General features: G+C 42.8%; 3 protein-coding genes across 3 annotated transcripts; 1 reads left to right on the forward strand and 2 right to left on the reverse strand.

Moving 5' to 3' along the window:
* Window positions 1-1,467: 1,467 nt before the first annotated feature.
* On the forward strand, window positions 1,468-5,150 carry prss23 (serine protease 23). The gene is made up of 2 exons (XM_086222676.1): window positions 1,468-1,742; window positions 3,422-5,150. The coding sequence occupies exon 2, from the start codon at window positions 3,439-3,441 to the stop codon at window positions 4,594-4,596; it is 1,158 nt and encodes a 385-aa protein (XP_086078802.1). The 5' UTR covers window positions 1,468-1,742; window positions 3,422-3,438; the 3' UTR covers window positions 4,597-5,150.
* An 868-nt stretch (window positions 5,151-6,018) lies between these two features.
* cfl1 (cofilin 1) lies at window positions 6,019-11,773 on the reverse strand. Its single transcript, XM_086221813.1, has 4 exons — window positions 11,615-11,773; window positions 8,196-8,506; window positions 8,033-8,109; window positions 6,019-7,025 (listed from the first exon to the last, which is right to left on the reverse strand). The coding sequence occupies exons 1-4, from the start codon at window positions 11,615-11,617 to the stop codon at window positions 6,913-6,915; spliced, it is 504 nt and encodes a 167-aa protein (XP_086077939.1). The 5' UTR covers window positions 11,618-11,773; the 3' UTR covers window positions 6,019-6,912.
* A 2,575-nt stretch (window positions 11,774-14,348) lies between these two features.
* On the reverse strand, window positions 14,349-25,264 carry LOC147251273 (atlastin-3-like). The gene is made up of 14 exons (XM_086221812.1): window positions 25,060-25,264; window positions 23,886-24,109; window positions 22,178-22,312; window positions 21,923-22,027; window positions 21,795-21,845; window positions 21,495-21,551; window positions 21,287-21,379; window positions 20,599-20,737; window positions 20,376-20,503; window positions 19,391-19,447; window positions 19,222-19,293; window positions 18,925-19,116; window positions 17,770-18,009; window positions 14,349-16,342 (listed from the first exon to the last, which is right to left on the reverse strand). Exons 2-14 carry the CDS (start codon window positions 24,087-24,089, stop codon window positions 16,286-16,288), a joined length of 1,530 nt encoding a protein of 509 aa, XP_086077938.1. The 5' UTR covers window positions 24,090-24,109; window positions 25,060-25,264; the 3' UTR covers window positions 14,349-16,285.
* Between the last annotated feature and the right edge of the window lie 759 nt (window positions 25,265-26,023).

Genomic DNA, 26,023 nt, shown 5'->3' on the forward strand with positions numbered 1-26,023 from the left:
GGTTTTAGAAATGCAGGATGTATTAGCAACAGCTGCTGCCTATGCTGTGAAGCAGGTTGTACTTTTGACTGTCAAACAAACTGCAGGTGTCTCCTCTGAAAAACTGCACCGGGATTGAACCTTGAACACGTGTGAGACATGGAACTGCAGGAGACAGGTGAGACACTGCAGGGTTTCCTCCTCTTAGCATGACGTCCGAAGATCAGACACAACAATTTTCATTAGTTTACCTACTGAGAAAGATGTGCATTCATTTAATCAAATATATTACAGGTTCACAGGCGTAAAATGCTAATCCCAAAAAGAAAAAGAGCAGAAGCTTGCAGAGGTTCCCTCCAATGTTTGACCCCTCATCTGTCAACACTGAGGCAGTCGTGGTGAATAGTAGGGATTTTATTACAGGAGGGTCCGGGTGTTGGGAGCAGGTTCGGCTGGTGCCTCTTGAACACTGAGGACAACAGCGCTCACATTGTACCAGGCGCCTGACTTGTGTCCTTGTTGGGAGATTCCTCAACATTCCTGAAGGCACTGTCGCTGTGACTGGGAGCTCTGTTTCAGCAACCCTGAAGTTGGGATGACACCATGGGAGCGCGGAATCCCAAATTCCACAGGTTTCCCGAGATCCTGAGCGAGAGATGAAAAGACCTGTTGGAGATCAAGGCCAGAGGAGCAGCGGAGGAGGAGGAGGAGGAGGAGGAGGTGATCACTGCTGCTGCTTCTGCTGCTGCCACATCTTCATTCCTTTCAGCTTTGGCTGTGGTGTAACTTTCTATCTTCTTCAATCTGAACAAAATACCAGTTCCTACCTACGCGTACCTTCAGCAGAACAAAGGCGAAAGCAAACCCTACTTGTACAGGGTATGAAGGGCGGAGCAATCATTCAGCGTAACAATGGAAGTGGAGATTGATTGAGATTAATTGAGATTGATTGAGATTACGATACTGCAGCATCTTCAACTAGTGACCGTTTATTAAATAAATAAATAAAAACGAGATACTGTGAGAGAAATTTTAATCATGACAAAATTACAGTTCTTATCAAAACTTCTAACCAAGGCCACTCATGTGCTGTGCCAAGTGTCACTCTGCTGCCTGATCACACTAAAAGAAAACAATAAATTATCAAGGTGTAAAAATTCGATTCTTTTCATTGAACCATATCACCATTCATTTCATTTCATTTACATTCACTGTTTTATTCAGTGCACTTTTAAGAAAACTGCAATTAGTTGTCATATTAATTTAAAACCACGCTTTTATTTCAATAAAGTTGCATTTGGTAGCACAAACAAACCGCACAAGCACTTGTCAGATGATCGCACCCGGGCAGGTCGTGGGTCCTGGCTGGGGGGCGGGGCGTTAGCACCGGGAGGGAGGACGCTGCAGAGAGAGAGAGAGAGAGAGAGAGAGAGAGAGAGAGAGAGAGAGAGAGAGAGAGAGAGAGAGAGAGAGTGGAGGCTTTTATATGCATCCCCCCCCCCTTGTCTCTCTCCCTCTCTCGGTGGGTGTGAGTGTGTGTGAGAGTGAGCGGAGACTCCGCAGCATCTGGCTCTTGACTCCTACACGCGGGAAACGTTAAGTTCTTCATCGAGCAGGTAAAGGAGACAGAAGGGCGGGAGCACCTACCTGCCTGAGGATGATGATGATGAGGAGGAGGAAAACCTGGGACTGTATCCGGACCGATTCCTCTGATGGGGAGGAGAACCTGAGCGGGATGTGAACACGGATCTTACACCCAGCAGGTAAAGTACCAGAGGGGCCGCACGGTTTATTGGCGTTGTGGTGGTGGGGTTGTCCTGTAAGGCATCCCAGCTTATTAACTGGAATGCCTGACATTCCCAATTTGGGACAGAGCAGCAGTGTTGCGTTCATAGGTCGCTGAAGGAGTTGTTAAGACTGATGTAAGGTGTGTTAGGACAAACGTCGGTGTGAGAGGAGACGAGGAATGTGTCAGAGGAGGCAGGGAGAGTTACACACACATCGGTGTATTTTATCTTCTGAAAGAACAGGTTTTGACATCGCTGATACATCATTTTCTATTTATCTACAATATCTACATCAATAATATGCAACTGCTCCAAAATCCACAGCCTCCAGGTGTAAATTGTCACTTCAGGGAGTTTCCAAGGTTCATTTGATCAAAGAAATGTGCAGAGAACTACGAGGGCAGAAAAACATGTAAAACAATCCTTCTTTTATCAAAACTAAGGTAAAAAAAAAAAAAGAAGTTGGAGTTATTGAGATAATGATTTGAAGTCATATCTCTAGCGTGTGTATGGTATTTTATTGAAAGGAGAAAGTAATGCAGCTCCCAGAACCCCTGAACCCAGCACTGGTCATTGTTTTATAGTAGATTTATTGTCATACGCACACAAAAATGGAGAAAAGTAAAGTTCTGTACTTACATTTCAAGAAAGTTCCGTCAAAGACACGATTGTTCCAGCAATGCAGTTAATGTGCTTACTTTGGTTTTCATGAGGAGATTATTACCAGTGCATGATAGCTGAGTCACACCTCTGCTCTAATCTACTGTGATTTTTCCCTCCCGGAATCACATCTTCCCTCATCTATCAACCTTTCCATGAGTTGTCAGGTCGTTTCGCAGCTTCTTTACCAGACAATTTACCACTTGAGCACTGCTGGCTCAAGTCTGCCACAGCTGTCATGTTTCTGACACGTCAACATAGAAGGAAAATTGTTCTTAACTCTTGGCTTCTCAGCAGTACGTGTCTTTGTAGCTCTTTCTCCTTTGTAGTTTAATCCCAGACAGCAGAGAGGGGTGTGTGTGTGTGTGTGTGTGTGTGTGTGTGTGTGTGTGTGTGTGTGTGTGTGCGTGCGTGTGCAGACCACACCCTGCTCTTTGTTAGAAATAATGCTCTGTTTCAACTTGTCCCGCTTCACTTTTTAAACACACCTGCTCTCTCTTGGTGTCACGAGTGCCTCCAGGTCCTGAGAGTCCACAGTGAAGTGGTTTGGATGGAAAACACTGCCTCAACTCTCGGCTGCAACAAGTATTTTATTGTAAACGTCTTGTCTAGCAAACAATATCTTCACATTAAAATAACTTGCACGCTTCATTTCTGTGTGTTTTAGAGCCGTGACCGTGCAGCTTTACTCTGTTTTCTCTGAGGCAACTTCACTTCCTCTTTTACTCTTTTCTTTCTTTGGAATTTGTCTGGAACTTTTCTACCAAACAGACATTAAACTGCTTGTTTGTTCCTCGCCAGGCTGAAATCCTATTTTCCCGTTAATCTATATTACAGGAACAAATGGTTCGTTGTGTTGCAACATGATTGTAATCTGACCTTTCTTGTGTAGATGTTTCAGTGCAAGTGTGAAAGATTTACTGGGGATTCGTTTCTTCAACACTTGTTTTCATGACAAACAGGTAAAAGTGATGATTATTTTGCGTCTTTTCCAGTGTTTTAAGTCACCACAATGAAGCCACGTGAGAACTCCCTCTTGACTCACCTGCTCCTCCACCTCCTCCTGCCTCTTGCGCTGTCCTCCCTGCACCCTCCTCCCCACCCCCCACGGGTCCACGTCCCCACGCTGGTCCCGCACACACCGACGCCGCTCAGCCGCTCCCGCTTCAGCGCCCATGCTCAGCTTGACTTCACCACTCACTGTAACTCCAGCTGCCTTGAGAGAGGAGAGCAGGAGGCCCAGAGGGAGCAGCTCACTGACAAGCTGGCCTTCGAGACGCTGTACTCTGACGGCTCTCGCACACTTACTACTGTGGATGTGTTGGGTGATGATGATGAAGAGGTGGAGGCGGATAATGGCCTCTCTTTTCTCGTGTCAGCGAGGAGAGTGAAACCCAGACACAAGCGTGTGAGGCGGCAGATTTATGGAGCAGACGGACGTTTTAACATCCAAGGAGACAACTTCCTGCTGGATTATCCTTTCTCCACGGCAGTGCGGATCTCCACCGGCTGCACCGGCGTTCTCGTGTCTCAGCTGCACGTCCTGACAGCCGCCCACTGTGTACACGATGGGAAGGATTATGTCAAAGGAGCACGTAAACTCAGGGTGGGCTTCCTGATTCCTCCTTCCATCAACGGCACCATCGCTGGCCTCACTTCTTCCAAGAAGCCCCTGGTCCGCTGGGTCAGGGTGAAGCGCACTCGTGTGCCAAAGGGCTGGATCCAGGGCCCTCAGGAAGCCAGCATGGACTTTGATTACGCCCTGCTGGAGCTGCGCTGGCCTCACCGCCGGCCCTTCATGCGCCTCGCGGTGGCTCCTGACTTGGATGACCTCGCAGGGAAGCGTATTCACTTCTCTGGGTTTGACAGTGACCGACCCGGGCAGCTGGTCTACAGATTTTGTCCTGTAGAAGAAGAGTCCAGTGACCTGATTTACCAGCACTGCGATGCCCGACCTGGAGCCAGCGGTTCAGGGGTGTACGGGCGAGTGTGGGACAATTCTGGAGAGCGCTGGGAGAGAAAGGTCATCGGTATTTTCTCTGGACACCAGTGGCTGGAGATAGACGGAGAAAACCGGGACTACAATGTGGCGGTGCGCATCACTCCTTTGAAGTTTGCTCAGATCTGTTACTGGGTGCACGGCAACCGACTAGACTGTGTCCAGGACTAAGAGGAAGTCTGGCAATGGAAAGTGTCTGAAAGACTTCAGAACTTATTTCTCTTGAAAAATGTTTATATTCATAGCAGAAAAACATCCTTCAGTAGCGCACAAACCGACATTTCCCTCGCTGAGTCCTTTTCTCTGTAACCTTGGGGCCTTTTAAACAAACCAGCCCCTGAGATCATCGCCATGGCGGCGTATTTACCCACCATCAGATCCATAACAGTCACTGTTTCCACAGTATCATAAGCCACTTTTTACAAGAGGGAAAACACACGTTACGTTGTGTGTGTCATTATTGTATTTTCCTTCTGTAGATGAGTGCAACTGAACTGAGGACATTTTTAACGTCTTTCTCGCTCTCTTTTCTGACACGGTCGGGGGTGTTTTGAGAGCTCTGGGAGGGTCGTTCAGCTTCCTCGAGGTCACAGAATAAAAAGGTTGTTGACACTGTTGCTGCTCTTGTCAATCTGGAGAGACAGAGTTTGGTAATTTTATTTTTTGATAAATGTTTGATATATTTTAATAAACAGAGATCTACGACAGTGTTGGGAGTGATTACTGGGATGGGGGAGTGGTGCTGCGGCGCCCTCCTGTGGTCACAACCGTAGAAGAACACCAGGGATGAACTAGCTTGGATCACAGGTCTTGCACTGACTCTTTGGTTTAAGTTTGGATAAAGAACGAGAGTGGAGCTTTGATTGATTAAAGATTTAATACCTCCAAACATAAAAGATGCAACAAACTAAAACGAGTTTAACAAACACAACATCAAACAGCCCTCACAAACAAAATTGAAGACCAGTTACAGAGGAAATTGAGGTTAAAACGCCCAGCTGTAACCGGTCCCGGTGAGGAATTTTCTAGTTTTGTCTGCCATGATAGGAGAAAGGCCACTCATGAATGACGGCATTCTCTTTACGAAATACTTTTCAAATAACTCAAGGTTTTCAACAAAGATTTAAGGGTCCACCAATTATGACGTGTTGTCAAGAGAAAATGTTACTTGCATGGTTCTCATTGGCTGTAAAAGCCTAAATGAAAATTATGCGATGATGGAAGGCTGCGTGTGGGCTGGACATCTCTGCAGCTACAATGTTTTAATTAAAATAGCGTTAGGCAAATCATTCACAACCTTTCACTTTGCACCTTCCTGCTTTTTTTTTTTGTTTTAAATTTGCCAGGTGGCCACACATTCAGCTGCCAAAAAAAAATATCTGCGGCTCAAAAATGAATCAGATAACACAGGCTATCATTTTAAATTCATACAGTCAGATTTAATCATTCTGACCACCTGCCGCAACAGCGTCGTCGTTACGTAGCCGCAGACAAGTGTTCTGATGAGTTTCAGCGTCTGACGACCAAAACCGAATCTTCTGACCTATTTTCAAAAGTACAAGTGAAAAAAACAAAAAAACCCAGAGTCAATCAGTCGTTTAGTGCTTTTTATTACAGATAAGGAGACGATACAAAACATCCACCATTCAATATTCAGTCTAAACTCTGACCACTGGTCTCTCATTTACACATCTCTCCCCATCAGACCTTCATGACACCAAAGATTTTAAATCAAGGAGATCCTGGTTTGAACAAGTATAGGAATGTGTGTTAACTACATCAATGCCATCAAATGCCTGAACTGGAAATAAAAAGGAATCACTCAAGTTTTGGAATTTGTTCAAAATGAAAAAATAAAATTAAATTAAAAAAAAAAAACCCAAAACAATGACAAAAAAAAAAAAAAAAATCAAAATATATATTTAACCGTGTTCCCCCAGAGAAGGTTTTGATACATCTGTGCAATCAAGAGTGAATTAGTTCATACTACACCTAGTCTCAACTACACACACTTACAAAACTTAACTAGAAGTTTGGCAAAAAAAAAAAAAAAACAAAAAAAAAAAAGTTGGAACGTTTCTCTTGGGATTTCAATGGTTGGAAATATTAACAGCTGTTGCTTATCCCTTTCACTGTGATCAAATGGAACCGGAAAGAACAAAACCCAGTCTTTAAACACGTAATTAGTTTTTAATATCATCATCCTTCCTTCAGTTGCATCTTTACATTTTTCCTTTTGTGTGTGTTTTGTTCATAATCTTTATGCATTAACTGGAATGACAGTCTGCATTGTGGAATTTTTTTTTTCTTCTTTTTAACTGTCACTTGACCCCACACCCACCCACAATATCCCTCCCCGAGAGTCCCGCAAATGGTGCTGGTTCTGCTTTTGCCCTTCTCCAAACCACACTGGAATGAACAGCTAAACCCAACAGATGTGTCTGAAAGGCCTCGAACGAAGCCGGAAGGGAGGGGGGGGGGCAATATTTATATAGGGGCTCCTTCCAGGCTGACTACTGACGAGCCACCGAGCTTTTCCGCGAGGGTGTGCCGGTCTTTGAGGTCTTCCAAACCGTTCACCTGCCACTCATGCTTGATTCCTGAGATTAAGGAGGATAAAGACAGCCGTCAGAATCAGACATGTTTCAAAAATTATGGAAATAAGTGTGTTATTGTTACTTCTTTACATTCAGCACATGACTCGACAGTCTGGTGGGAAATTATAACACCTATTAAGCTCATTGACTTACAGCCTTTGGTGATGTGGGAGCTGATGTTATGCAGTACACTGACTGAGTGTTTTGAGATCTCAAAGCAGTTCAGTTTTTATCCATTTGGTGGCATCGCCATTACTAAGATAGGTGGACATGTTGGCTAACTATTACCCGTCTACAGTTCCAGTAAAGGTAAGCAAAACCAACACTTCAGTCTCGGGCTGGATGATATTTATGAGCCCTTTTCTACAGTAAAGACAAATACCACAATATCACCCTAGATATGGAAAATAACTAACCTGACCAACTATTTGCTTTTTAGCGCTGAACAAGACAGTGAAAATATCACGAGTCGCTTAAAAAGCACAAGATGAGAGGCCACATTCAGTCTATCCATAAACTGCCAAGTAATTGTGGACAACAGATTAATGTCAGTCCAAGGCAAGGCAATTCTATTTGTAGAGCCCGTTTTCACAAACAGTTTGTCTCAAAGGGCTTTACATGGCATCATAACAACATCCTCTGCCCTTAGTCCAGTATTCACTGTTAGCTCTGCTTTGCTCACTAACTCCCAAGAGAAATGTTTGACACTTTAGATCAGGAATTCTGTGTTCGCGAGCTGTTTTCCAATAATCGTCTGTTGCTGGGAAAGCCACACACATCTGGAAATGTGGTTCAGATGCAGCAAGAGTGAATCAAAACAAAGAATTTGGAGGCTCAGAAACAAAAAGGAGCTTGAAAAGGTGCCAGTATCTCCAAAGAGGTGAAATAATGGTCTTTGTGTCACCCCTTTAGTCATCAGAAGTAAAAATGTTGCCTTACACAGCATTCAGTGAAAGTGTGGTTCAGGTTTCAGGTTAACTGTTAATTCTAAACTAAATGACAATACTCACCTTCAAATTTTCTCTTGATAGCATCTTTTGAGCTGGCATAGATCATCTTGCTCTTCAGGGGGGCACTGTCAGGAGCCCTGTGAATGGACAAGACAAATACTTAAAACCAGGCGTATTAATGACACGTCAACACACAGTAATGTTTGGAAATGGCAGTGCTCACCAGAAGATAAAGACCAGGTCCTCCTTCTTTGTTTCTTTGGTCTCATAAGTGGCATCATACAGGGCATAGCGGCAGTCATCCGGGGGCAGCATCTTGACAAAGTGCTGGTACGGATCCTGGACGGTGGTTCCCAAGTCACCCAGCAGGATTTCTTTCCCATCATCCAGAACAATGTTCTTGAGGTCCTTGCTCAAGCAAAACAGAATGGCCTTCTTCCTCTTCCTCTTCTCGTCCTCGTTTGCCTGGGCCTTACGCACCTTCATGTCATTGAAGACTGCAATAACTTCATCTGTGACTTTCACACCGGAAGCCTGTGTAGAGAACCATGTGTTAACTCAACCACCCTGGGTACATTACACAACCAGTAGTCAGTGTGTGAAAGACGGCATCAAACTCCCAACATCAAGCAGGAAATTCACTGACGCATTGTTTTTTTTTTAGCACTTTAAGAGCTATAATCAAGTTAAAACGAACAATAGATCTGAAATGATACACATAATCTGGCACTGATGACAGCACAGCTTTTGTCAGGAATTTATTCTGTCAATATGATACTTATTGTATTTAGACAATTGGTTGACCAAAATGAGTCAAGCTCAAGTGACAGTTGACAACACCTTGGAGTCAAGATCATCTCAAGCAAGGTGAATAGATTCATCCGACATGATTGGCATCTTCCAGACTGATCAATAATAAATATGATTTGTGGCACTATCCCACAGTAATAAAGAAGCTACAGCTGTCAGTGTTGTACAAGCCACAAGTGACAACTCAAGAACAGTGGAAGTATCGTGAGGCCTGGGAGGGCTGCATGTGACTGTGTGTGTGAGATAGTCACACACACTGCAAGGGAGGACAACTGCTAGAACAGACTGAAATGCAGAGGCGTGGCATTGAAAAGCTGTTAGCTTTGGTGGTGGAAGAGGTAATTACCAAAAATCATATATCGTCAACGCACAAGGACCAAATGAAAAACAGCAACAGTAGAGTTGCTTAATTGTGTTTCGGTTATAAAAGAAAAGACGAATACATAAGAGCAGACAGTAGATATGTTGCACTTCCTGCTTTTCCAAAGTCCACCTGCAATATAATATTAAAAATAAACTCAGCGAGCCGGTTTGTCTAAGAACAGGTATGGTGCCACATGCAAATGTGACACAAACATTATGGAAGTTTGTCAAAAGGTCAAGCCTTACACACTATCTCCGCCATAAAGATGACTATGTGGGCAAGGGTGTGGTCAGGATTTAAGCAATGCAGTACAGGGTTCAGTGACACACAATGGAGCTTCTGTTGAATTAAGCCAGTATAGCATACAAGTCACAGCAGCTCTGTAAACTAACTCAGTCAGGTCTTCTGACTTTGTTTAAGCGATTCATCACAGGAAAATGCAGTCTCAGGACAGGATGGAAGAAAACAGCTATCTACCAGCAATGTGACTGGCAATGGAAAAACTACAACAATGAGAAGGAAATAATAGAGCAGGAAACAGACATGGAACCCAACTGAGAAGCAACTCGACAGGATTTTTGCGGGTGTGAATTAGCAGTGAGGCCAAGAATAATTAACTGGTAACCACTCTTTACTTTCTTTACTTCCCCAATTATACAATCCACTAAGCACTGTAGTTTGGTGTCCGCCCAAGTGCTCAGATATCTATATATCTAAATATCCATCTTTATATCAATATCCATCTAAAATACACAAACACACTTATAGACCCTCCACAATGAAAAATGAATTCATAGCTATATCTGAATAAAGTTGTCTTGTCTCTGTACACTTCCTGCTCACCGCTCTGCTTTTAGGTTATGAGCCGTTATTATTGTTGTAGCAGCAATCTGAATCACCATGGTGACAGCTACACTGCCGCCTTATCTAATCTTACTCAAAGACGCTTTTCTTTACACAAGTCAAGGTTCAGGTGACTCATTACAAATCTAGTCACAGTCCAAGTCTTAATTCATTTGAGAGTCAAGGTTCCAGGCCTCTCAGCATGGCCTCGCAGGCCGGTTTCACTGCAAGCCTAGCAGGGTTTTAGTCACGAAAACGGAAGAGGAAGGGGAGCAGACAGATTTAGATGGTGTCGAGTTTAATGGCGCAGGCTCGGAAATAAAATCAAAACTACTGGAAATAGCAAAAAATATTTCAAAATTATGTATAGAACTTAGTTTGTATTTTTCCGTGATGGATAAAACTCATATGTGGCCGTTTCCGGCCATCTATGCAACACTTCTGTTTGATAAGTACATGAATGAGTAGCCATCGGTGGTGTACTCCGTTTGGTATTGTGCAGTCATACAATGACGTGTGAAACGTAACTAAAAAGTAGATGCGCAGCACCGTAGATGCAGAGCTGGACACAGCGGCCCTTTAGCTTCAGCTAGCAGATCCAGCACTGCCAAACCAACGTTACATAATGTTGACAATTCTGTCAAATATTTCCAATATCCTACTAAAAAAAAAATGCATGGTATATGTCCACGTGTCAAATAACAGAAATATTTGATTTAATGATGGATCCGTTGTGATACCGCACCTCAAAAAAAAATCTTTGCACCAAATTCAGGGTGGGGCCATGAATGCAGCACACGCACGTGTGGTGCGCTAGCTTGCTATATAAGGCAAAACTGCTCAAACAGACCGATTGTCTGTCAATACACTCATTTCTTGACGCGAGGCGGCTCGGCTGTAACACGACAAATTGTTCATTTAGTTCGACTGTCAATAAAATTTAACGTGACTTGAGACACGTAGCCATTTGTTTTCTTAATCATCTGTTAGCGGGGGAAGTCAGACAAAGAACAGGAAAATCACAGCTAGCGCCAGCCATAATGGATGTCATTTTCCCCCTCTGCTAACATAGCTAGCATAGCTAACAAAACCGTTAGCTAGTTGGCCCCGAGGGGCTGCTGCACCTGCCAGCCACCCGCTCTGACTGAATACAAGAGAGGTTCCGAGGTGTAATAGCATACACGATGCTGAGAGGATCACACAGGGGCCGCACCAACACAACGGCGTGAACAGTCACAAAGGCAGGCCCTCTCTTATTATGCGGCTTTTTGAGGGCGAAACACAGATATGGGTGAAATGGCGCCAGCTGCTTGTAACCATTACCAATTTATCAAAATCTAGTAAAACACGACGTCATGGCAAATTCGTTGGATGCAGAGTGGACACTGCGACTTGTCCAGGCTCACAGCCAACAAGAGCACCTCTCAGTCCGGCCCCGGTGCTAGCAGCGGCTCCTGCGGCAGACTGAGAGCACTAACCGGCTGGCTATGTTTAATGCTAAAACCAATACTTTCCATTAATCCTACCAGATATGACAAATTAACTCCAAACATCACAACTGGTTTAGTGTCGTTTCTATACTACACAGACAATATAAAGTCTAACAAAAACGACGTGAAACCTACCATTGTTGTAGCTGTGAGTTGGTCAGCGTCAGAACAGAAATTGAATGGGCGCTGATGATGAATTGTCGGTCTCGTTCACACTGGATACACAACATGAACGCGCCTATAAGCGCGGCCCTGACACGATCAGCGTGCACGAGCGGCAGCGTGTGACTTGCCCGGCTGTTTTGCTCGCTGGTGTGTGCAATCAATTTATTTAGTCTTAATGAGAATATGATGAGCGCAAAGAGTCTAATCACAACACTTGGAATACTTATTCGCAGAAATTTAAAAAAATAGCAATTCAGTGGCAATATCCTAATTGACGCAGGCACACATGAAAATATTTTGACATTTTGTTGAGTGGCACTAATTTAGCCTCGCTATTCCAGTTCAACATTTTATCTCTATGCTTCTTTTAGAGTGAGAGAGAGGGAAAGAGAGAGAAATGTCTCCTCTTTTACCCATTTGTTGGTAGTTTTATTTTATTTGGTGCTGCAAATCGTGACCAAGTCAAGCGTACTAAATAGGAAGTGCTGAGCGGTATGGGAAGTTGTTTGCAGAATTTTAATATCAGGAGGAAAATAAAATGAATCCATTATTTTCATTACACCAAATAAAAATCTGTTCAGGAATACTACATTGGTGTCTGGTGTAGCCTATAATTCCGACTATGGCCGCCAAAGAGGCAAAGCTTATGTGGCTGTTATATTGCACCTGTATTTTTTTGTGTTTATCACCTGTTCTTTTTAAGGAAACACTGGCACTAAAGTGTCCGCCATCTTGCACGCCGACTAACGTTTCAGATGTTAGTAAGAGATGGTGAGATCATCCGTGCCGCGGCGCGAGGAGGCAGTTATAACCGTAGCACTGCGCCGCAGCTTTCACCCGCACCAGCAACAAGCCAGACGTGTATAGCGGAGGGTAGGATATTCGCCATCATCATCATCATCATCATCATCCTCCTCTTCCTCCTCCTCCTCCTCCTCCTCCTCTCCCTCCATCACACTGCCTCCACCCCTCCCTTCCCCATCCGCGCGGGTTTTTGTTGAACTCACTTCCAAATATGGAAGCGAACGGTGAGCGGCGGCGGTCGGTGCGCGCGCCTCGCTCCCGGCGCGAGGACGGGCCGTGCCGCGACGCTGATCACCATATAAGGAAACAAGGGACACGAAATTCGCTATGGCAGATTTTAGTCCGGCGTCGCGCTGAAAAGAGAGAGAAAAAGACGGAGAGAAGTACAGAGAGGGCCTGTGTGTAGACGAGAGACCGCGATGACTCGACATTTCTCAAGAGAGAAAATAGTGCGAAGTTACAGCTAATGTCAGTCGGGGACATGCAGCTAGCAGCAACGTCATGGCGGTTGTAAACATACTACGACCTACATTCACGAGAGAGCAAAACAACCATCCCCCCTCTAAAATACAGAGCCTTAATAATTAAATACCCGACGTGAACGCATATGTTAGCAATTTTATCTGCTCCAAAATAATCCAAACCTCTGCTGAAGCATAGGAGACACCATACTGCACTAACATGACATTTCCACTCATACATGTAGGGGAGGCTCGGATAACATGAGCCAAGTGCTTTCATTTTATGATTTTACAACACAATTGAATTATATTTGTTAAGAATAATAGTTATTGTGTAGCAGATTAAATTAAAACAGGTTACCTACTCACAATGGCTTTAAAACAATGGTGCTGTGGAATAAATTGACCCAAGGTGAGGGTAAACTGATCATGAGGTCAGTGTCAGTTGGACCCTCTATGGGTTTACACCCATCACTAAATACTGATATTAAACATATGTAGAATCAAACAATCACATTGGAGATCATGTTGAACTTTTGGGCCCTAAATTTAACAAAGGCTCTAGTTTGTAGCTGCCTAAAAGCAGGGGGTGGGTCAACTGGTTTATCTCACCAGGTTCTCTTCCATTTGTAAATGGTATATAGATGAATGCACTCATACTGTATTGGATTTAAAACCCCAAAATAAATTCATTCATACAGTGCTGTGCACCAGCTTATCGATAGTACTGCTTGTATCATACATTTGAATCATAACTTAGTTTCACCATATTTTGCACACCTAACGGCCTATTTTGCTCAATCTGAAAAATGAAATAATTCTGTCTGAGTGCTGACTCTGTACAAAGACCAAGTTTACCTTGATATAATGAAATACACTTAATTTGATTTGAAATAAAATAAGTAAATAAAGATAGTTTATTTCGTACACTGCATGAAGATGTCCATAATTTTATGAGTCTGTAATTACACCCCTCATAATTGGTGTCCACAGGCTGAATACAGTCCATGTAATTTTTCATCAATACATTTTGATGGCTATAGATTTTCTGAATATATGTAAAATTTACCACTATACATTTAACTAAAATTAATGTCAAGCTACATGGTTTGATTTAGCATAACGTTTGTCTGCATTTATGTGAAAGTATCAGTAAATATGTGAAAGTAATTCAGTATTGAGATTTTCTCCGTAATCTCAAGTGAACCACACAGAATAATTCAATATGCAGGTAGATGTGAAGCAAGTTTCCATTTCCGGTATTCCAAAAATGTTTAAATCTATTTTTCAAAACCCTTTCCAGGCCTATAAAAGGGCGCTTTCATGACTAAAAACCCTGTTTATACCTCCAATCCTCATCTCAGTTTTATTCCACTTACAGAGAGTATTTTTTTTAAACCAGATTATACTTTTGAAAATAAAAACAATCTGAAAGACAATAACAGTTTCAAGCTCTTTTTATTCTTTGTAAAACAGCATTTCTCAAGTCAAGGCCACCATATCCGCATATCCGTGAAAGAGCTGATTACAATAGCCATTACTACAATATTGCATGCATTTATTCAGTTTTGGAAGAAGCTGTGCCCAAACAGCACCAAGGAGAGGAAGTGCAACAGTAAATGCTGTGAAACATCTCGAAGTTTACTCCATTGGAAAGAGATAGACAAGGAATGTGTAAAGGATGGTCACGAATCCTGGACAAGAACATGGAACTCTCGCATCCTTCATACAGTATTTGTTTGGTCACTTTGGCCCGATATTCTTACTACTGGTACTCCAGAGTAATGGAATTACTGGGGGATTAAAGCACTGTCAATCATCTTTTTGTATCCACTCAGGTTTCAATACACGGTTAGTTTTTGAAGAGCACAATACATTAGAGTGTAGGATTCTAGAATTTTGTCCACCACAAAAGGTTATACCTCACTAAGTACTTTTCATTCCACTTTTCCAATCCGGAATCTTAAATTTTTATCATTTCCAGAGATAGCTGCAAATAATCAGCTCTTTAATCCAGTGTCCAGGAAGCCCTCGCTTGGCCCCACAACCCTACAACAACAAATCCACTGTCTATCTTTTTAATACAGCGTGTAAACGAGGAATGAAGACTAAAGTCATCGAAAACTTATCTGTAATATGGTTTTAGGTTATGGAACTCTGCTAATCTTACAAGTAACAAAGCTCTGACCCCAGCATGCAACGCTTCGAGCGGGATTGAAATTGCTGCATGTAACAAGACTCTGTCTAAGCTCATATTCAAGAGGCAGCTGTATGACGACGCCCGCACCGGAATGAATGAGCAACAGTGAAATATCCAAATGTTCCTGTGTTGCCTCAATACCTGACTAATCAACAAAACTACACACACACACACACACACTCCTGTGTTTTTGCAGCTTCTCTGGTTTCACTAATATGAACATTCTTCAACAACTATGACGTGACGTTATGGTGCACTTCGATTTAATTTTACTGCCTTTTTGAGAATAACAAATAAATAAAACACTCCTGTTACACTGCTTCTATTAACAACTATTTCCAAAAAATTCAAAAGTATATTTCAAATATGTTACAATGTGTGAAGTTAAATCTTTGGCTGTTTGGTCACCATTTTGTTAAGATTGGTGCGGAACACCAATGATGCTTTGGAGTTGGAAACTTGTACAGAATTTCCTATATAGTTCCTATATATATATTTCTCTAAGAGAGCCTAGTGTTTAATATCAAAATCTATAAAAGATTAACATATTTCCATCAAGAAATGAGCAAAGAATTTGAGACGAGTTTTAACGGAACTCCCATCATATAGAAAGTGCATATTTTCTTTTCCCGTGAAAGCAGTGATGATCCGCCGTCCTAGAAATGCAAGTTTATACCAAAGATCAAGTAACTCTACAAAAAGAATGGAATGTTTAAGGCCACAAAGAAACGTATATAAATGGATGAGCTTTAAAGGCAGCAGTTTAAAGTAAGCTACACTGCAGAAGCTTGTTTAAGAGGCACCCTGAATACCCCCGTCAGAAAGAGATAAAGCCAACTGATGTATAAATGAAAGTGTGTTATCGTAAGACCACATGTTTGTTAAGACTTATTGTGAATGTGTAAGATCATGGCAGTATCAAGTGTCAGAGGGCCTGTGACGGTTTCACTCCAGCCTCAGTGAATCCTCTACTCCAGCCTGTAACAGTAAGAACATGCTGGTGAATCGGCGTTTAGTAACATTTTGTCTCAATTGTGCAGTTTCTCTCTGTGCCACTAAAGTTTAGCTGCATTTTTATTTGAGTGGGAGGGTGTGTGATAAGGCCTTAGTGCCAAATGTGGGTTTGTGTTGTGCACCGGTTGCATTGCATAGATATCATGAAGGTTCGGGGGTCCTCTAACTGGTTTTCTTGACCATGCTCGTCCCTCTGGACTTGTTCAACGCCACAGTGGCCTGAAAACAGAGGGGAAAAAAAGAAGACACATGAAGTGCTTCATGCAACATTCCAGGATTCTGTGCTGTGGTTAATTTGAGTCAAACTCTCAGACAGATGGAAGCTGGTACACAATCGTGATTGGTCCACTTTTAGGTAGGAGGGGTTCCAGACATGGCCACAGGGCTTCACTCATGAGACAGTCTCACCAGGCCAAGGAAACAAAGCCTGATGGTCATTTGTAACTCATTGCTCCTGATATCTATTGTGAAGCTCTAGAAACAAAGTCTTTGCAAGCCCTCAGGGTGATGGACAATTTCAAGAGAGACAAAATAGATGTCAATAATGAGGAGTTACAAATAGGCAGTCAGGGTTTGGTTCTTGTCTGTGAGACTAAATTAAGAGTTAAAATGTTGCTGTGTGTAAGACCACATGATTGTGAAAGAGAGTTTCAGGAATAAGGCCTACTGAGTTTTTTAAAAACTTCTGGTAAGAGTCCTGTGGAGGCCATTATTGTTTGTTACAGTGTTTTTGTACGTTAAGACAACAGTCAAGCTTCACTGAATCCTCGTGATGCATCGTCAAGCTGTTAATCCAGTCCTGCATGAACCCCAAGTCAAATCTACCAACTAAACATGTAAATGATTGAATGACACATTTTGAAGCGCGATGAAATCAAGTGTCATCCACTACTCAAAACTAAGATGAAAGCCACGACACGAACCGGATATTAATTCAAAATCTTCAGGTTTTATTGATGTAGCAGGGCTGCTGTTGTGAGAACACATGAGCTCATCTGCCAAGGAGCTCATTTTTCCTGTGCATGTGTCTGCAGGATTCCTAAAATTTACCTGGCTGATGTGAACAAAAACCTGGATGAGAGTTGTTGGAGACTTATAAAGGTCTTTGTGGAGGTCAGTGCTCTACAGAGTCCCCTTCTCTTACTGCTCTAATCAAACTGTTTTCCATAAACGTCTAACATCTAAATCATGTTCCTATTGACAACTTTAAATTTACTCATTTTCAAAGACAACCAAGTCTGCACATTAATATAAAGAAAGCTTTAGAAAACTTGTCTGAAGCTCCAGGCAAAACTCAAACACTTCAACTGTGGGCACAGCACACGTTTAACTTGTGATTCCATTTAATCACATGACTCCTGGCCCTTTCTGATGACACAGCATTCTTAGCTGCTGTCACAATGTAAGAAGTAGCATGACATGGGGAAGGAAGATGCACAAAAACGGACATTTACTTATACATGATGTTTCAAATACTAGGCTGGATCCTTTTTTCATTTAAGTATTGCAAAATGGCTTTTTTTCCCCTTTTTGCAAGCATCAATAGCTCCCTCTAGTGGTTTCCAAAAACAAACCGCTGAAAATTGTGACTGCAATGAAATTAAAAGCTGAGAAAAACAGACGAACATCAAACATCTTAATCTCACCTGCTCCAAAACCACCCCAGCAGCCTGGTCAATGGCGCCACCTACAGGTCGATAACGACCAGAGTAACGGATGAAGGCCCACATCAGCATGGCCATCATGACCAGGCCCAGAGTACAATCACACACCAGGGCGAAAGTGTTGAGGCCGACGAAGAGCAACACGCCTGACAGCACGTAGAGGAGGCATACCAGGACGAAGAGCACCGCAGGTGTCCGGAAGGCGCTGAAGAGATTCTTTGACTTTCAGAACAATGAGAAAAACAGATGGAGAACCATTTTCAAGTCCTGGCATTGCTAACATTTAAAAATAATAAATGTAGTGGGGAAAAAAAAACTGAGTCCGATAATTTCATGAAGATCTGGGATTCCCTCATGACTCAGGCCCTGTCTCGATTAGTTGAGACTGATTCCTTCCAGAAATCGGATCAAATTCAAAATGACAGTCAAATATATCAAAGTTGAGTAGCCCTGAAATGGGACCCTGCTACTTCCCAATTCCTTTCATTATCTCTGACCAACACCTCATACAGGAAATCACCTCTTCTTAGATGTAAATTCAGTTCTTCTTAAACAGAAGCTACTCTTACACGGAAAGTTGCGCTGTTCTTTCACTGGCAACGACTGGGTAATTGATATGTTACATGAGCCTGAACTGAGCTAGAAAAATGAACAAAAATAAATAAATAGATAAACAACGTGTAACGAGGCAGCGGTCTGGAGGGGTGAGTGTTAAAGTAGATGATAAAACATAGTTGTATGGCGTGTGTATGCCACCAGCATCCATGCAGGGCTGGTGGCATACACACTTGTTAAAGTAATACCATATCTGTTTACATACAGTTGTACATGGAAGTACAGGAAACTGTAGCTACACAAATTAAGATCTGGTATCAGGAAAGTTTTGTTACAGTTACCAGAAATTTTCAAATGGATGGATTTGAATGAGATCTGTCTCCCTCCTTATTTGGGTTCCTACTGCTTTTGAGAGTAACATTCATGCACCATTCAACCCTTTGTAGCTGCATTGTGCATTCGTTTGGTCAGGTTGTGGTCTGTCTACGATTCAGAAATGTTATTTTGCTGCATAACATAAGAAATCTATTGCTAAAATAAAGTAGAAGGGACACAAAAATGGACACGTGTCCTGCTTATTACCTCGTTGTGCTTGCTGAAGGACAGCCACATCTCCTCCAGCTCCTTCTCCAGTTGTGCTCGGTAACGGTCACAAAAATCCTGTCCTCCCATCTTCTTGGTAGAGGAGAAGGTGTGAAGAGCCTCTTTGAAGTAAAAGTGATGTTTCTCCTCCAGAGACTCAGGATTCACATAGGGCAGTTCCCCCCCACACACCTGCCAAAGACATCAGAATTGACTCCATGTACTCCTGTGCTACGCCGTGAAGAGGACTTCAGAAAGCAAAGAAAAGATGCCGTTTTACAGCGTTTACGTGTGTACCTTCTCCATGTTCTTGTAATACTGGTCTTTGGCGGTTGCCACAGCTGCCAGATTATTGGCCTCTGCTGTAGCCTTGAGAAACAAACATAAATATCAACATACTGAAGAGAACAAGAGGCCAAACGACTACATAGAAGTCATGTGTCTCTGATGTTAGCCCTCTGCGTACCATGAGCATGGTCTTTGGCTGTGGCAGGTCTTCTCCCTGGTAAATCTTGATGTAAGCCTGTAGACACACATCTCACAATGTCAGACACACAAACCTGCACGTGGATAGTCTTTAAGTGGACTAGGACAGGGATGAAAGTGGCTTAAAAGTCTTGCTGGAACTGTACACACGCCCTTTGTGCGTTAAAAAAAGCGCATGCCCGAATTTGTATGGTTTTTGATCAGTTTTGGGTGATTTTTATGACAGTTTTTGGGTGTCTATTCCACACAACTGCAGCCCCCATAGCCCCACCCTTCCCATGCTACCCCTCAAAATGCTTTGACTACTGCTTTTTACAGTAACTGCCCACTACAGTGCTAACAACAGGGAACAGGCAGACATGCATCCATGAAAACACAGATCATCAATATCACTCAATGACTTATTTAGCAGTTTACACTTTACAGTGAATGACACAACACAAAACGTGGAAAATTTCAACAACAATTACTAATTTGATTTTGCCCTCTGTTTTGTTTTCTTTCTTTTTTTTCCGTTTGGTGAAAACAGAACATGTGTGGTTTTAACCAATCAAAACTAACAATGCTGGTAACGTGACCCACGTGTCCGTCTGTCAGCCAACCAGAAACGCCTCGCATGCGGAGATGCGCTCATGGGCACGACTCCGTGTCAAGGCGGTTTCACACTGAACGCACAAGGCGCAGGCTGCGCGGGGGGAGTCCATTCATTGTGTATGTGGGCGCGCTGTGACATCACATGAGCGCAAACTAAGCCAAGCAACTCGGTATCGCTGTGCGTGCTTGTGCCCCACCCCGCGCAGGGCGCCGCGTCTGCCGCGTTCAGTGTGAAACCGCCTTCAGACGTTGTTTTCTTTATTTAATATGGGATTTTGACAGCTCCCTTCTCCTCCTTTTTTTAAACGGAACTCCGTTCCGGCTCACTTTCACCCCTGGACTAGGAACACTCAAGAGTGAGATGATGCTACCTTGAAGAACTCCAACAGGCCCCTGCAGGTCACTTTGTTGCCATTAATTTCTTTCTCTGCCAGACTGTCAGGATGCAGCATCGTAGGAATCAAACTCTTCAGCTGTTTTTTGAACTCAGGTGCCACATCTGACAAAAGAAGAAGAATAGGGACGACATTCTATATGCTTGTGTGAACTTCTAGCCTGGGGGGGGGGAACTGTGTGGAAAACTGTAGTTCTCACCGCTAAGTTGACCCTCAAAAGCAGGGCTGGTGGCAACCTTCAAGCCAGGGTGAGGTAGCAAGAAGCAGGAGATGTTGGTGAAGCATGAATGGATGTGTTCCCTCACTGTTTGTAACTCCTCATGTTGGGCCTCCTTAACCTTTAAAGTCAATAAAGCTGATATTAATTCACACACACAAACACACAATTCACAATTTAAGAAACATAAAGGCACAAATTCCAAAAACAGACTGTTCACACCTGGTATTAGACTGGTCCTGAAACATCCTGGTGTGTTAACACTGGGCTTTCGAGGGCCTCTCCACAAGTAGCCACGCATGATTGGATCTCACCTCCTCACTCTACATGCACTCACATTTCTTATATTTGCAAGGTTTTAAATTTGTGTATTTTCCCACCGTAGTTTGTGTCCATTGAACACAACAAGTGCAAATATGTCGCTTAAATCACACGGAAATTAAATACAGTATCCATATAAAGTTGTTGTTTTTTTTTTGCTGTGGATTTTATTTGCTGTGGTTTGTTATCTGAGTGGGGACAGAGTGGGTGTGACAGAGCTGAGCTGATGGGCGAGTTAAACGGACTTTAAGTTGACTAAACTGTCCATCGTTTACAGCCGTCCACTTGTGATCGGATCACTCAGGATGGATCTTTGTACCAGGCCTAAACAGGGTCACCTCTGACGTACCTGTAACCGTTTTTCCAGGAATTCCTTGCCTCCCTCAAACCCATAGCCGTACTCGTAGGGAAAACTCCAATCCCTGATGAGGAACATCAGAGACTGTAGAATGAAAGAGAAGAACAGAAATTAAAATGTTTGCATAAAATATGATAATGAAAACAAGGTGCACATGCAAGGTCGCCAACACTGAACAAAATCCTGTGGTTCATCTTACTTGAAAGGGCTTGAGAAAGATTTCATCCATGGCCAGACGTCCGTACTCCGTGAACAGCTGTGAGAAGGAAGCAGCCATTATAAACATAATAAAGTATAGCTGAAAAGCAGCTCGTGTTCCATATGGACAAACATGTTTTGAAATGACTTGGGAACACCCTTCCGTCAGGACGAGAGAAGCAAGTTGTTATACCTTTATTGTCATAACAATAAAACTGGAAAATCTCCTGCTGAGATGTGCCAATGCGCTGGATTTCTGCACCAAGACAAACTCTGACATCATCAGGATGATCAAACACACCTGCAGCTGCTGCAGATCGTCCTCTTGAATGTTCTGTGACAGGTTGTAGAGCTAAAAGACAGAGATGACGTGGGCATATATAACATTACAGAGGATGAACTTGCTGATATTCGAGAGCGACTCGTTACCTGTATGGAGCTGGTCATGGTGCTGAGGGCGAAGATGGTGGCGCAGTCTTTCACTGTCGACTGGTTATCAAAAGCTCCCTGAGTGTCCATCAACACCACGGCCACCTACGACAGCAGGCGGATTAATATTCATCACAAGTATAAAGCTCGTTCCATGGTTAGCTTCATTTTTAACAGTCAGATTATTTGAGCGTTGTAGTTATATTTGACAGATATTTTCAGATATCATGAATCATATAAAATCAATAAAAACACCTCTGTTCCATCACTCTTCTGGACGGGGAAAACCTCACTCCACAGCTGGATGCCAGTCGTTTCTGGTTCTGAGCCTCCTCTCCAGGAAAAACCTGTTAGCGGTTCATCATCCTCACCCAGCCAGTTTTCATCATCCTGCAGAAACCCAAGAAGCGACGTCATTCAAGTACAGACGGGGACTTAAAACTCTGTAAATTCACATCTTCTGGTTTGTTGAGCACCTTTCACTATTTAGACAGTTTACCGTCACTGCACTGTGTTAAGAAAGTTTAAAGGCAGCCCACATCCGGCCTGCTGGTGGCAGTACAGCGACAGTAATGGAGCTGCTGAAATCCACTGGCACATACACGATGTGTCCGGAGGAAGAGGAAGAGGAGGCACTGAGAAGAACTGCCCTCCTCCATAATTCCTGTTCAGTAACTTGCCTGTTCACATGCTGCAGTAGGGAGGGGCATTAACTGCAAATGCTCATTCTAAGAACTGCCTTTTAGGGATTTCCATGCTTAGCATGCCTTCAAACAAAGAAGGCTAACCTGTTACCAACCTACTGCTACAAAGCACTCATTTGTTAACATGAAAATTACCCAACATCAAATAAATCCAGCTGATGTTAGTGATCGGAGTACCGCAGACAGACATAGACAATCAAAGCTCAAAGAGAATTGAGACTGAAGGGAAAGTGACACGTCTGCGGTGAATTTAAGTATCCACACATGTCTTCAAAAGACTTTGTGATAAATTTATCATTGGCTCTTGAATATTTGGCAAGAACCCATGCAGCAGCCTCAGGAGGAGTAGCAGCAGCGGCTGCTTTCTGCTGTTTCTGACTGGCAACATGTGACACCTGATTAACACTTTGTACCTGTGTGAGCTATTGACATCCAACTGGTAAACTACATGACTGTCATTAAAAGGACCAATCTGTGGGATTAAATTTGTTAACTGGTGAATAGTAACTGTGAGCCTGTGGTGGCCTTCAGGTGCTACAGGCCGTACACTCAGTCTGATCCTTGGAGACGCTTAGTGAATTTGAGTGCTGATGGGTTTTGTCTCGGCTGCGTTCAACATGGCGGCTGAACACAAACAGTCTCATTTTACGGCCCAACAGAGCTCTTTAGTATATTTCTGAATACATTTGAGCTGAGACATTAGCGATGCAGCAACAGAGTCTTGCTGCATATTTGACCAGCACTGCCTAGTTTGACAGTTTAATCTGGAGATCTTGAGCCGGCCACCGTCCACTGGACAGCTCTCATGGGTATGAAGTAGAGCTTCGCTCGTGATTGTCCATTTTCAGTGCCTCAAAAGCTCAAACAACTTTAGAGTACGTGCCGTATCACACCACTTTGCTTCCAGAGAAAATGCACAGGGTCCAATGAGTGTCGGTGGATTCTGTTTGTCTCCACCTTTGGTTGATTGATTTGTCCCATTAGGGCCACAGTAGAACAGGCAGTGTAACATGGCACGCTCCAAGCAGGACACCATGAGGGCCATGAACAGAAATCAGGTGATTATATGCCAAAGGAGACATAATTATGAGTATTACATCTCATTTCTGCTGATGAATCCCCCTGTATAGGCCTGCTGTGTGTGCTTCTCGTGCCTGAAGGTATGCTAAACCCAGTATTTGTCCATAAATCCCCCTGCATCCTAAACATTATCCCTGTAAAGTAATAGCACCTTGCAGTCATATAACAGCACGACTCACCTTTCTGTACATGTAGCGGAGCATGAAATCAAGCAGGAAGCTCTTCCCCTTTCTGAAGGCTCCAGCTACCGACACCACCACCACATGTTTGTCCCGGATTTCTGGGGCCAACAGAACCTCTGCCAATGCTTCTGTGTCCAACGCAAAGGAGTGCTCCTCCTTACACACGGTGACAATCTGAACAGGGCCTGGTTCGCTTCTCATCGTTCGGCAGGTTCTGGTCCCTGTGGACATCACAAACAAAACACCAGAGTAATGGCCACATTTCAGCTTGGAATTAATGACTGCGTCTTCAGCCTTGATTTTATTTATTCTATTCATATTCTGTTCAGTCTCATAGTAAATGACATTTCTGTTCATCTAGCTGAGGAATCAGACATGCACCCTTCACAATGTTTGGCTCTGTATGACTTTATGATGGTGGCTGCTCTTATGGGTGTCATGCTGCTTCGCCCCCAGCTAGTAGATTCAGCATGCTCTCCAGCACACTGTTTATTTGATCTCTATGACTGGGCTTCATTGTTGTTGCTTTCTGAGGAGGATGCACTCTCCCACGATGAGTAAGGCAGGGAGATGCTCCCATTATCGGTGGTTATTACAAAAAGATCACCCTCGACTTTAACCACAAACTCAACACGTCAAAGGTGTGGCAATCAGAGGCAGCATGCCAGACATTTCTATGCACTGACTGTGCAGCACCGAGATGATGAAATTTAGCTTTCTTCACATTCGTCATAAAACCTTAATTTGTAATCCGTCCGCATTTTTCTTGTGATAAAGTCCCTCTCGGGATCTCTTTAGCTAAACTACACTTGCCGTGCCACTTTGGGTTAATCGCAATCGCCTAATCTGGCTTTGCTACGCATGTTACTGATGTTGGTTACACTGGTAAAAGGTGACTTTCTCGTAAACAAAGCTAGCTAAACATCTAATGTTAACGTTGATAGCGAGCCTGTCTGCCAACTGAAGCCTCAACCGAATAAGCTAGCTATAGCAAGTAACTGTATGTTTGCATGCACTCACACAAAAACAGTAAAAAGCTAACATGTAGCCGTTTTTAGCAGGGCATGAGTGTTGCTCACTGCCCACATCGTTGCAACAATTTTTCAGTGTTTATAACCAAAATTAGCTCAACAATGACGTATTCAGTTACAGTTATAAATCGGTGTGTTACCTTAGATGTCTTCAAACGGTTTCAACACGCGCTCATGAGAGTCGAAAAGAGACTGAAACTTAACTTTTTTTTCTACACTGGCATGAAAACAACCATGACAACTTTTTCCATGCAAGGAAGGGACACACTTCCGCCTTCAGTATACGCAATGCCTCATGGTAAATGAGGTTTAAATGGCATTTTCCTTCCTGGCGCACAAGTGAATTTAAGAACTACGTTACCCACCGCGCCTTGGGAATTGTAGTTTTTCATCTAAGTTACGAATACGGAACCACGAAGTCAACTGGAACAGGTGACGTGTTTTATTTTATGTAATTAAACAAATAAGCAAGCAAACAAACAAACAAACAAACAAACAACATGAGTCTTAACCTTGTGTGCTAATTTATTGTATCTGGTTTGTTCTACTCTGTTATATATAGTTTGTAATGAGTGCAACAATTTGGTATTTGACATTTATGCTCGACAACAGAATGGAATATATTGAATATTTCTGGGGGATAAACAGCTTGGCATTTTTTCAAAATTATTAAGAAGACAAAGTACAGAGTATAATCTGAATTCAGAATTGGGTAAATATTACCTTATTTCAGCTTCAAAAACCAATTTTGATTCATATTATCAGTATCCCTATACTGAATGTTTACAACTTTTACTATTTGTAAGTGCATACAATAATACAATATCAAATAGGTCTGTGGGAAATTAATTTGCTTCAATTTTAATTCAAATCACTTGTTTGATTTGAAACTTTGAACTTTAGTGTCTAATAGTAACAGAAAATGTCAGCACTAGAGATGTTTACAATGATTACAGAACAGCAGTGATTCATACAAACATGATACTAACTCAGTGTTCAGAGCAGATTTCAGTCTCATTCGGTGAATTTTGTTACCGGGTAGATTTGTGTTTTAATCACCAGAATAATAATAAATAGAAGAAGCAAGAATAAATTGTACCCATT

This window comes from Aulostomus chinensis, chromosome 13 (genome assembly GCF_037954235.1).
Source record: "Aulostomus chinensis isolate RoL2024-O1b breed Wild chromosome 13, RoL_Achi_v1.0, whole genome shotgun sequence".
Taxonomy (NCBI): Eukaryota; Metazoa; Chordata; class Actinopteri; order Syngnathiformes; family Aulostomidae; genus Aulostomus; species Aulostomus chinensis.

Excerpts from the sequence above, each read along its gene's own strand:
- cfl1 (XM_086221813.1), bottom strand. Across the intron at positions 8,110-8,195 it reads GACCTGGTCTTTATCTTCTG|GGCTCCTGACAGTGCCCCCC; the intron begins GTGAGCACTGCC and ends GTCCATTCACAG. Across the intron at positions 7,026-8,032 it reads TATCAAGAGAAAATTTGAAG|GAATCAAGCATGAGTGGCAG; the intron begins GTGAGTATTGTC and ends CCTTAATCTCAG.
- LOC147251273 (XM_086221812.1), bottom strand. The coding sequence starts at position 24,089 with ATGAGAAGCGAACCAGGCCCTGTTCAGATTGTCACCGTGTGTAAGGAG. Across the intron at positions 22,028-22,177 it reads AGAAGAGTGATGGAACAGAG|GTGGCCGTGGTGTTGATGGA; the intron begins GTGTTTTTATTG and ends CTGCTGTCGTAG. Across the intron at positions 19,294-19,390 it reads AGCCAAAGACCATGCTCATG|GCTACAGCAGAGGCCAATAA; the intron begins GTACGCAGAGGG and ends TTGTTTCTCAAG.
- prss23 (XM_086222676.1), top strand. The coding sequence starts at position 3,439 with ATGAAGCCACGTGAGAACTCCCTCTTGACTCACCTGCTCCTCCACCTC.